The following is a 12,362-nucleotide window of genomic DNA, read 5'->3' on the forward strand; positions in this document are numbered from 1 at the left end:
AGTTTATGTGTCAGGGGGCTAGGGTCAGTTTGTTATATCTGGAGTACGTCTCCTGTCCTATTCGGTGTCCTGTGTGAATCTAAGTGTGCGTTCTCTAATTCTCTCCTTCTCTCTTTCTTTCTCTCTCTCGGAGGACCTGAGCTCTAGGACCATGCCCCAGGACTACCTGACATGATGACTCCTTGCTGTCCCCAGTCCACCTGGCCGTGCTGCTGCTCCAGTTTCAACTGTTCTGCCTTCTTATTATTCGAACATGCTGGTCATTTATGAACATTTGAACATCTTGGCCATGTTCTGTTATAATCTCCACCCGGCACAGCCAGAAGAGGACTGGCCACCCCACATATGCTCTCTCTAATTCTCTCTTTCTTTCTCTCTCTCGGAGGACCTGAGCCCTAGGACCATGCCCCAGGACTACCTGACATGATGACTCCTTGCTGTCCCCAGTCCATCTGACCGTGCTGCTGCTCCAGTTTCAACTGTTCTGCCTTATTATTATACGACCCTGCTGGTCATTTATGAACATTTGAATATCTTGGCCATGTTCTGTTATAATCTCCACCCGGCACAGCCAGAAGAGGACTGGCCACCCCACATAGCCTGGTTCCTCTCTAGGTTTCTTCCTAGGTTTTGGCCTTTCTAGGGAGTTTTTCCTAGCCACCGGGCTTCTACACCTGCATTGCTTGCTGTTTGGGGTTTTAGGCTGGGTTTCTGTACAGCACTTTGAGATATCAGCTGATGTACGAAGGGCTATATAAATACATTTGATTTGATTTGATTTAGATGCTTCTGAAGCTGAGGAAAATTAGTTGGCGTGTTGGAAGAGTCTGACTTTGGGAAAATGGCACTCCAAGACAAGTACACTGAATTTAGATTACCAAACACCAAAACATAATCACGATCTCTTCAAAGTAAGTTACTAAATACAATATAGTCCAGTTTGTTACATTCTCTATGAAATGGGATTTTAAATCATGTGTAATTATGGATGTATGTCCATTTTAAAGTGGTTAATTTGTATTTTTTTTGTTGAATTTTACCCCTTTTTCTACCCAATTGTTTTTAGTAGCTACTATCTTGTCTCATCGCTACAACTCCCGTACGGGCTCGGGAGAGACGAAGGTTGAAAGTCATGCGTCCTCCGATACACAACCCAACCAAGCCGCACTGCTTCTTAACACAGGTGCATCCAACCTGGAAGCCAGCCACACCAATGTGTCGGAGGAAACACCGTGCACCTGGCAACCTTGGTTAGCGCGCACTGCGCCCAGCCCGCCACAGGAGTCGCTGGTGCGCGATTAGACAAGGATATCCCTACAGGCCAAACCCTCCCTAACCCAGACGATGCTAGGCCAATTGTGCGTCGCCCCACGGACCTCCCGGTCGCGGCCGGTTTCAACAGAGCCTGGGCGCAAACCCAGAGTCTCTGGTGGCACAGCTGGCGCTGCAGTACAGCGCCCTTAACCACTTTTGATGACATTTTGATGACGAATTGATGACATTTTGATGACGATAGTATGAGAAACTAAGGAAAACATCAATTTTCATCAATATATTTATCATTTTTATGTTTACTTTTTGAAAATACTAATATGAATGGACCAAAATACCAACAAATCCAAAAATGTATAGCTACAGTAGATGCAAAAATGTCATTTCAGCCTGTGGTGCCTGGCCTTAATCCTGCTCTTCCTGATATACTCATCCCTGTCTCTGCTCACTGCATTCATTCATTACAATAGTGATAATATCCACTCCAAAGAGTCCATTTGAAAAGTTAGAAAAAGAGTGGATCTTAAAGGGCAAATAACTTTGAATTGAATATGAAAAAAAACTGTACTGCCACTAAAGCTTTCACTTTCTCGATAAAACCAGCGGAGGTACCTGGAAGTTATATGGAAGCACTTTCTTCTTTATGCTGACTTCTCTGCATGCATTCATGTTTCTGGTAAGAGTCACTGATGAAGAGGATTTTAGTTTGAAAGGTGAACCTTAATCCAAAATCTCGATTTCTCCTCAAAATCCGGAATCATGAATAACCACATGAATGGGGATACCAGTTACAAAGATTTTAGAACAGGCAAATAATGAAATCCAATCTGTACAATAATGATAGAACTACAGAAGAAAAATAAACAATACCCCTCGTGTAGTTGAGCAATGGCTCTGTACAGCACATCTAGAGAATACATCTGCTCATATTAAAATTGAGTTCTTTTGACTTGATGGTTAACAGCCACAGATGTAAACACAATAATAAACAGCATTATCTTTAAATACTGAAAACATACATTTCCAGAATTGGGTTGAAACAGGAAAGGGGTGGGATGCAGTTGCAAACCCCTCCTGTTATTCATCACTGAGTGAAAATAACTGCTTCTATGAAAGGAGCATTATGTTATTTCCATGTTCCAAACACAAATGCCTGACTTGAAGCATCCTTATTCATAGTCAATGATTGAGCATCACACTTCTTAATATATTATCAAGGCACAAGGCGAGACCCAAATGCAGACACAGGAGGCAGATGGTTGGAGTCTTACAATGTTTATTAATCCAAAGCGGTAGGCAAGAGAATGGTCGTGGACAGGCAAAAAGGTCAAAACCAGGAGGTACAAAGTGGCAGACAGGCTCGTGGTCAAGGCAGGCAAAATGGTCAGGCAGGCGGGTACAAAGTCTAGAAACAGGCAAGGGTCAAAGCCAGGAGGACTAGAAATGGGAGAATGCAAAAACTTGGAAACATACAAGAAAACAAAAACTTGGAAACATACAAGACTGGCACAGAGAGACAGGAAACACAGGGATAAATACTCTGGGGGAAATAGTCGACACCTGGAGGGGGTGGAGACAGGTGAAACAGATCAGGGCGTGACATATATCTTATAACCACCTCTGAAATAGTCATTTATCCCTTCGAAGTCAATTACATAATTTTTCATAACTGTAAACAGCAATAGTCCTATCGATATGAAATATCTATAAGCAGTGTCAAATATATACTTTCGCTTTCAGGGATTTAGAAATAGCAGGAACTGGATGTAACTGTAAAATGGCTGTGCATATTAGCTAAAACCGTCCCCTTTGGTGGCATTTTCTGAAAATGAAACCTGACCCTCCATTGGAAACACTGAAATAATGCCATTACATGCCAATTCATTTGCATGGCCATTCCATGGCTGGAGGTAAGGAAGAGGAACACATTGTTAACAGTCATTAAAACCATGGAAACTAGACTCATACATATCAAATGTGTTGCTTTAGGCATAGTATAACAATACTTATCTCCTAAGCAAAGAAAATGTAGAAAAGGGTATTTATAATGCACCTTGGGCCTAGAGGGTAAAATGGTTTGAATGTGCCATTGTGATTAATTTGTATTGTCAAGAAGAAGTTACGCCTGTATGAAATATGCCATTGTAAAACTGGCTTAAAGCCAATTTCATATTAACATAGTCAATTACAGTTCCTGTGATCTAAAAATGGAAAACCAACAGTTTAATTTAGTGAGTTTTCTTTGGACTTTGGAATCTAACAAAATAGTAATAACGGGATGAGGTGAGCATAGATGGCAAAAAAATATTTCAGTATTTTTTCAAGATCAGAGCCAACCAAAGTAAAAATTGTATTTAGATAATATGTACATCCTGTGCATATTATTCTTCATTTGAAAGTCTAGGTCACTTTGAAAGAGTTCATTCCCATATGCCTCTTCTTGAGTAATAGCTGGGAAATGAAAAATGTAACCTTTGACTGTTTCAGGGTTTCAGACAACTTTATCATTTCAACTATGACATACCTCAGTGATACTTTTGACTTTTTGATTATGATATATAAAAAAAAAATGGTATTCCCCCTGCTAATATCAGACGACAAGTGATGGAATGGGGCTGGGGTAAGAACTTTACAATGTCCAATAATTGAGGCAATGCCCTCCGGTGCTTAATATAATCAATCTAGCTCACACAGAAATTGTATATTTTAATTAAGCGGGTAGATAAAGGTGTTCCTCCTCTGAGGGGGTGAGAGGAGACACGCCACCAAGTAGTTTGGAAATGTGGTCTAAATCACGATCCCAAGCAGCCCTAATGAGAACAAAGGACACAAAAATATTCATTAAAACCTGCTCTAAGCATGTTGTGTGGAGTAATGAGAGAGAGAGAGCAAGGAGAGAGTTAGCAAGGAGAGAGAGAGCAAGGAGAGAGAGAGAGCAAGGAGAGAGAGAGCAAGGAGAGAGAGAGCATGGAGAAAGAAGGACTTGGAGCCAAAGGGAGGAAATAATGAGAAGAGGTTGCCATTTTAACTCACATGATTCTAATGTACTTCACTGACATTTAGATCTACCAGTGGGAAATCGCATCACTACTAAGTCTGTAGACATACAAAACAGGACCATTCATCTCAGCTAAGATCCCATCCCATCTCTCTCTGTGCTCAAGAGAAAGAGAAGAAAAAATGTTTAATGGAATATCCCCTTATGTGCTCTTGTTATAAAACTCTGTGTCCCGGCCAGTCTTGGCCACATAAAAGCTCCGGCTAAGATTGTATGACACCTCTTATTTACCTCCAATCCTCCACAGAAAATTGGAACTTTTGAAATAATAATTACCAAGCCGACTCTGAAATTCAGCAGGAGCGATTCAGAGAACGACAACTACCTTTTTAAAAAACATGAAAAGTGTTTCAGAGGCTGGTGAGCACGAAAGCAGGGCCCACAGCTCTGTGTGGATAGAATCAGACGCAGCTCTGTGGCAAAGCCTGGAGCCTGGCCATTCAGCAGACTCTGCTCCTGCTGAGTGGGTACAGGCTAGCCTCATCTTATTCCAGCAACACCGGCTGTGAAGCGCCAGTGGGCACCTTCTCACTCTGCTAGATGTGTCCTTTAATTTCCTTCCCTTTGTTGTTCCAGCCAGACTAAATAAAAAGGTAGGGGTGGGATGCCTCTTTTTCAAATGAATAAAAGATCAACAGTCATACTTGACTATGAGGAAATGTGCACATTTTGTATAGTTTGTGAAACGTTTTGTGTACAGTAGTGTGGTAGAGGGGAACTTGGGAGTTTGGAGAACCAAATTTCTGTTTCTATCCAGTAACTATGTGTTGTTTCTGTACTTTTCAGGATTTTTTCAGGATAGTTGAAGTTTCCTTACTTTTTGCATGCTACGTTAATGATTAGACCGTGTTAAAATTGGACTTCCTTGCATTTCATAAGTTTACTGTCAAAGAGTGAAACAGATGCTTTTGACACTCCAGAACTGTGGGGTGGAGCTTTTGATGAAGCGCCAATGAAACTCCAAGCACCAGGCTGGTATGAAACAGAATAATCCAAGTTCTTCTCTCCTTTTTTCCCAGGATGTCTCTCACAGTGATTCTCTTTGTAAACCATGTACGAGTCACACAAGGGCTTATTCCTCTCCATGGGGTGTCAGTCAATGGACAACATTTTATTTCTGATATTAAATTGTATTTACCTTGGATAATGTTAAAGACTATACCTCAAGTTAAAATACATTTTTCTCCTTTAAAATAATACAATTCAAATGTCAGAAATGAATTAATGAACCCCAGCATTTAATATCAGTAACACTAGCAATTGTTTTTATCATTGAGAGAATGTTTATTCATAATACTTTTCTAAATTAAGTTTGAAGTTCCCTGCAATACTACATCATCAGCAGTAATCTCGACTTCCCAGTACTATTCCTCCTGTGTACCAAAGTTTTGACTATTTTCTTTAGTTTCCAATTAATTGTCACATCAGTATGGCATTCTTGTGAGGCTTAATGAACCCAAGGTAGGCACCAGTGCAGCAGCGCAGCAGACCCTTTGTTCATTGCACATTCAAAGTTTCATCTGCTCCAATTACGTTCCATTACACCAAACTGGCTCCTGGTCACTTTTAATTCACTTCTTGCCATCTTGTATAATTAGGGTTTGCATTAACCATGGCTCCCCAAAGAGGCTTTCTCCAGCACCATGTCTGGCTGCACTCTGCACAGGAGCATTTTGTACTTTTCAAAGTCTGTCTGAAACCCTGGCTGTCTCTCCCGGTGCTTTCAAAATGAGATCAGAGCATTTGAGATTTAGCTACAGTACTTGATGATATTAACTTTCCCTTGTTCGCCTTCCTCGAGCATTCACGTGACATATTGTAAGTGGATGCACTGCCTCTGGCTGCGGGATCCATGTGCACCCAAATTACATTTTCAGGACCGTAGATGATTTCCGTGACCTGACTTCCTGACTTCAGCGGAAAGGAAGCATCGTGAGTGGACGATGGTAATTAAGCAGCCCACAAAGCATGCTGCCACATAACTCATATTCACAAAACAGGGCCTGCTGTGCATTTCTTTAGATATTAAAAGCAGATCTTTAGATCCTCATTCACAAGATACACTCTATTTAGATGTACATCATTTTGGTAATTTTCCTTGTGGACAGAAGTTGCCATAGAGTACATATTAATCTTCTGAGTGCATTAGTCTCTCATCTTTAGTATGAGTATCTTTAATATACTATACATCTCTGCCCATTGTATACATTCATTTAAATGTTTTAAAAGTAAATGTTTTCCTCTAGCTGAGGACGAATGAAATAACCATGAATCAACCGTGAATCAACCATGAATCATTCCTATTTTATACACAAGCTATAACCCATGACACAACTCATACATTACCTGAAGGTAGCTTTGAGGATCTGCCCAGAGGTGATCTCCTTGGTGTGGTTGTTGTAGCCATAGAAGAGATCCCCAAAAACGGTTTGGTTGGCTGGGATGTCAGCTGTCTCCCCACAGTCCAGTCCCTCAGTACAGGCTTCAGACAGGGGCTGGCAGGAACGACCATCTTGACCTTTCTTGTAATCCTCAATACAACTACAACGGCAGACATAAAAAAAGGGGAGCAGTGTGAGCTGATGTGCTCTTACATTCTATTCAAATAGACTGTGTTTAATCTACATTATACATGAAGCTTCTAATAAATATAGTCATATATTTAAACCCTAAACCGAATTCTGTTTGTAATTCAAGTCAATACAGGGATAAAAAATGAGGTTGTTTTTTATAAACTTATACTGGAAACTGATTTAGTTGAATAGGTCCCTTTGGCTGTATTTTTTCATTTGCTCACATTGTATATAGACTTATTTTTCTACTGTATTATTGACTGTATGTTTGTTTTACTCCATGTGTAACTCTGTTGTTATTTGTGTCGAACTGCTTTGCTTTATCTTGGCCAGGTCGCAGTTGTAAATGAGAACTTGTTCTCAACTTGCCTACCTGGTTAAATAAAGGTTAAATAAAAAAATTCTAAAATAAAAATGTACATAGGCATCCCAATTCTGATCTTTTTCTCACTAATTGGTCTTTTGACCAATCAGATCAGCTCTAAAAAAATATGTGAAAAGATCTGATGTGATTGGTCAAAAGACCAATTAGCAGAAAAAATATCATAATTGGGCTGCCTTAGTGACTGACTGAAGAGTACATGAAATTCCATCTTGACATTATGTAAACATCACTATGGCTATCTGTCAGGATTATTGACTTATTTTACTTGTGTTCATGGCTCACTATTTACTCAGAAGTGCACCCCTTTATGCCCAAGTTCAAGGAGATCCACAAAATAGGCCTCCTCATAATTCTAGTGTGCCAATCAATTCTAGCTTTGTTGTATGGTGCTATTAATTATATTCAGTGAACAAAAAACACCCCATTTCATTTTTCAAAAAGGGAATAATCCAAACAGTGAGTCCTCTCGACTCTTTCATATTTATGACACTTTGACATTCCAGTGTCTAGCGAGCAATGTAAAATATATCAAAGGCAATGGGCCTGGGATTAAAGTGAAATACCCTTTCTTCATGATGACACTTCTTTCTACAGGAAAGTGTCACTAAAAAGGGTTAGATATATTTTGTCCATAATGCAGTCCTAATCCACACTACATTTAAACTGGTTCACTTTCCCTGTCATATTATCATGTTTCATATGACAGACAATTAAGCACGTTTGTCACCTACAGTCAGAAATACTTGTGTCAGGAGAAGACTTGACATTAAAAGAGAGGTCAAGAGATCTTTCTCTTTTAAGAGACAACCTCTCCAAGGCGAAGAGACAAATCACTCTGAGTGACTAACGCACTGCACAGCTGACATTTAAAAGACATACTGGTGCACTTCGCTTTCCTACTTAAACTATGTCATGACAATGCCATCACCAGGAATCTACTGAAGTGAAAAAGAAGGCAATACTATTACTACACATTGTTAGGTTCTAATTATCAAAGCAAGAACTTGACGGACACTATGAAAGCTTAAACCAAGTTCACTCATCCCAGAGGATCGAACAGCTGAACCGACAAAAGACATTCACACAAGAACTGATATTTAACCCTTTCTCCTATGCTGAATCTCCTCCTACATATCTGAACAGCCAGTGATGTTCAGAACCTTAGTGATATCTGTTCTTCCTCCTTTCTTCTGACCTGACCTCTGCCCCAAAGTGCTCACTCCTCCCCAACTTACAGCTGTCATGTTGACTCGTACCAGACGGTGTCTTTCCTCCTCCCATAGGATCCCAGATGGCTAACAATAATATATCCTGACATAATGTAAAGGTTATAAATTACCCTCTCTCCCTCAGTGAAAGGAATAAGTATATTTCATGATTTCATAAGTCAAGAAATCAGAACCCAACAACATTTTGGTAGATGCATTCGGTTGTGCAACTGACTAGGTATCCCCTTTCCCTTCCCTACTATCATGGTATTGTTAGGATTTCCTACATTGTAAACTTCTGTCCTCCTTTTTAAACACTTCAGGATGTGACACTGTTATATCAGTTCAGTGCCACAGAGACAGGGCCTGCATACCAAATAGCACTGTATTTGCAACACAGTGCACTACTTTAGTGCACTACAAAAGTAGTGCACTATGTAGAGAATAGGTTGCCATTTGAGATGCATCCAAGTTCAGCAGTGTTCTCTCACCCGCAGAACATCTGGATGTTGTAAAGGGTGGGGTCATCCTCCAGGGGGGCGAGTTGCTGGAGGCACAGTTGTTCACAGCCTCCGTTAAAGCCGTCAGAGCAGTCGATGCCAATGTGGTGGTCGTAGCAGCCTGTGCCATCCTTCATGGGACTCAGTCCAGGAGGGCACTAGAAAGAACGGGAATAAAGAATACACGATGGCACAGAAAGTCAAAAACAATAGGGGCACAGATCAACTAAAACACACTAGGGATGTGATCTGGTTTCATATTGCTCAAATGTAATCATGTTCCAAATCTTTAGTTCACACAGAAATAAGTAGAGGTCAGACACATCCAGATCCCATGTGTGTGTATACAAATTGTAGAAAAGTGGGTTAGAGAAAATCAAGGTAACGGCTTTGATTATATTTTCCCAAACAACATTCGATGAACTCTGTCGTACCACAAAAGATGTGCTGCTAACAAAGATATATGAGGCATAAATTCACAGAGGCATCCAGAACTTCTACAACTCTACACCTGCTTCCAGAGTTACAAAGACTCCCCTATCCTTCCCAAAGCAATCTTTCAGAGGCCAGTGAAGCCAAATTCACATTTTCTGTCAGACATTCCTTCAAAGGGTACTTTGATGGGATGATACTTAACAAGGCACCCCTGCCTGTAGAAAAGAGGAACATACTATGTAATAAGGAATAAGGAAGCATAAGCAACATATATATTTATTTATTTAATTGCTCTCCCAAGTCTCCCAGTGCCCATCGATCCTGGCCTCATCCCAGTGGGCACACACTGGTTGACTCAATGTTGTTTCCAAATTACGTTGAACCAACATGGAACAGGCGTTGAATTGACATTTGTGCCCTGTGGGATGACAAGAGTAGTCGGTTGAAAGAGTAGGCTGAATCCTGATACCTCTAGCTCAAACTGACACATTTTGATGGGGATCAAACATGAACCAGTGCATCAATCGACTCTAAGGGGTCTAACATGAATTGGAACTTCATAAGTTGAGTCAAACAGAAGCACTGAAAATCCAGAATTGTCCTACATCAGGCCCTGTGGAGTTTTCAGTATTAAAGGTAGACTGGCTCAGCGATATGACGTAGATACAGTATAGTGGGTCAATTTCTGCAGCAAATAAGAGCGTTGAAGTGCGAGGCTCAACTTCTCTGTGGTTTTAGTGCTCTGGCTACTACGCTCTAAACAGCATGAAGTAAACCCATGCAAATGCGCAGATACTGTGTGTGACTGTGTGTGAGCGAAGTCTGGCATCTCGCTCATCTCAATATGTGTGGTGCTACTTGTCGCAAAGTCATTTCGCTGAGTATTTCTTTAATATAAGATTTCAGATTGTATGCACCTGTAGATGTTATGTACAGTTGAAGTCAGAAATGTACATACACTTAGGTTGGAGTCATTAAGGTTAGGTTGGCCTGAAGGTACCAAGTTCATCTGTACAAACAATAGTACGCAAGTATAAACACCATGGGACCACGCAGCCGTCATACCGCTTGGGAAAGAGACGCGTTCTGTCTCCTAGAGATGAACGTACTTTGGTGCAAAAAGTGCAAATCAATCCCAGAACAACATCAAAGGACCTTGTGAAGATGCTGGAGGAAACAGGTACAAAAGTATCTATATCCACAGGTAAAGCGAGTCCTATATTGACATAATCTGAATGGCCACTCAGCATGGAAGAAGCTACTGCTACAAAACCTCCATAAAAAAGCCAGACTATGGGTTGCAACTACACATGGGGACAAAGATCGTACTTTTCTGAGAAATTAAGAAACAAAAATAGAACTGTTTGGCCATAATGACCATCGTTATGTTTGAGGTAAAAAGGGGGAGGCTTGCAAGCCGAAGAACACCATCCCAACCGTGAAGCACGGGAGTGGCAGCATCATGTTGTGGGGGTGCTTTGCTGCAGGAGAGAACAGTCTATAACTAGGGTCGCTGGAGTCTTTGACAATATTTAGGGTCTTCCTCAGACACCGCCTGGTATAGAGGTCCTGGATGGCAGAAAGCTTGGCCCCAGTGATGTACTGGGCCGTTCGCAATACCCTCTGTAGTGCCTTGCGGTCAGAGGCCGAGCAGTTGCCATACCAGGCAGACATGCAATCAGTCAGGATGCTCTCGATGGTGCAGCTTTAGAACCCTTTGGGGACCTGAGGACCCATGCTAAATCTTTTCAGTCTCCTGAGGGGGAATAGGTTTTGTCATGCCCTCTTCACGACTGTCTTGGTGTGCTTGGACCATGTTAGTTTGTTGGTGATGTGGACACCAAGGAACTTAAAACTTTCAACCTGCTCCACTGCAGCCCTGTCGATGAGAATGGGGGCCTGCTCGGTCCTCTTTTTCCTGTAGTCCACAATCATCTGTGGTTAAGTGGTTAACACTAGGTTAATGGCTAATGTATCAATGGCCATTGGGGCATATGTCGTAACAGGAGTCCCTCGCCTCGTCCCTCCCTGGACACATTGCTATTGATTTTGACGCTTGGCTACGGGCACTGTGAAAACTGATTTATCACATGTAATGTAAAGAGCATGGTACATTGAATCTCCTAACTCATCTGTAGAAGAGACTCTTTAAATCACTGGGCCTCTGCAATCGATGGCAATGGGTAAGTGTGGCAAAGGGAAGTCAGTGGAATTCATGTATTAATGGTCCTTGATGGCCCTTGCTTGTGAACCCCACATCTCTCCTTATTGACTGCTGTAAGCCAAATTCGGTGTGTGTAAATGTACTTGGTGAATAAAGGTGATTCTGACTGACATGCAGAAATAGAACTCAGGAGAATTTCCCCACTGCCAAGAGAATGATAGTCATAAAAGATGTGCTTGCTTTCAGGCTTGCATTATACTGTTTGAGGATTTTCCATACAGTTCTATTTCCATATGTAATGAACACAATGGGAGACAGCGCAGGGCGCAGCAGGTGTTTATTTGTAAAGGACCATAGGAGGCGGAAGGTAGCTGGGTCCAGGGACAGGCAGAAGGTCATACACAGGGGGACCAAAAAGTTAACAGTAAAGGCAGGGAAAAGGCTAGTAACATCGTCCGGGAGATCAGGCAATAGGTGAATTACAGGAAATCCGATTGGTTAAAGTACAGGCAAGGAATAGGCAAAAGGCTTCTTTAGTGAGGCAGGCAAAAAATCATACATGAGATGATTAAATTAGAGGGTGATATCCAGCGCCCCGAATAGAAGTGTGTCACAAAACAAACAATACCTCACAATGATGGGGTGCAAAGAACTGAACCAAATAGTGTGTGATAATAACATACAGGTGTGTGAACAGAATTCAGGTGATTGGGATCTGGAGAGTGAGCTGCGTTCAGGGGATTTATGTGTTTGAGAGTGTGAGCTGG

At 41.4% G+C, this 12,362-nt stretch overlaps 1 protein-coding gene across 10 annotated transcripts in view; it reads right to left on the minus strand.

Annotated features, from left to right (window-relative positions):
- LOC112226955 (astrotactin-1) overlaps positions 1 to 12,362 on the minus strand; it is a 247,471-nt gene that overhangs the window by 124,198 nt on the left and 110,911 nt on the right. For all 10 annotated transcript variants that reach the window (XM_024391656.2, XM_024391655.2, XM_024391652.2 and 7 more), the window contains 2 exons: positions 8,988 to 9,154; positions 6,677 to 6,871 (listed from right to left, as the gene is read on the minus strand). In XM_024391656.2, coding sequence (XP_024247424.1) covers positions 6,677 to 6,871; positions 8,988 to 9,154 — 362 coding nt within the window. The remainder of the gene's footprint in view (positions 1 to 6,676; positions 6,872 to 8,987; positions 9,155 to 12,362) is intronic.

The sequence above is a fragment of the Oncorhynchus tshawytscha genome, linkage group LG28 (assembly GCF_018296145.1).
Source record: "Oncorhynchus tshawytscha isolate Ot180627B linkage group LG28, Otsh_v2.0, whole genome shotgun sequence".
NCBI lineage: Eukaryota > Metazoa > Chordata > Actinopteri > Salmoniformes > Salmonidae > Oncorhynchus > Oncorhynchus tshawytscha.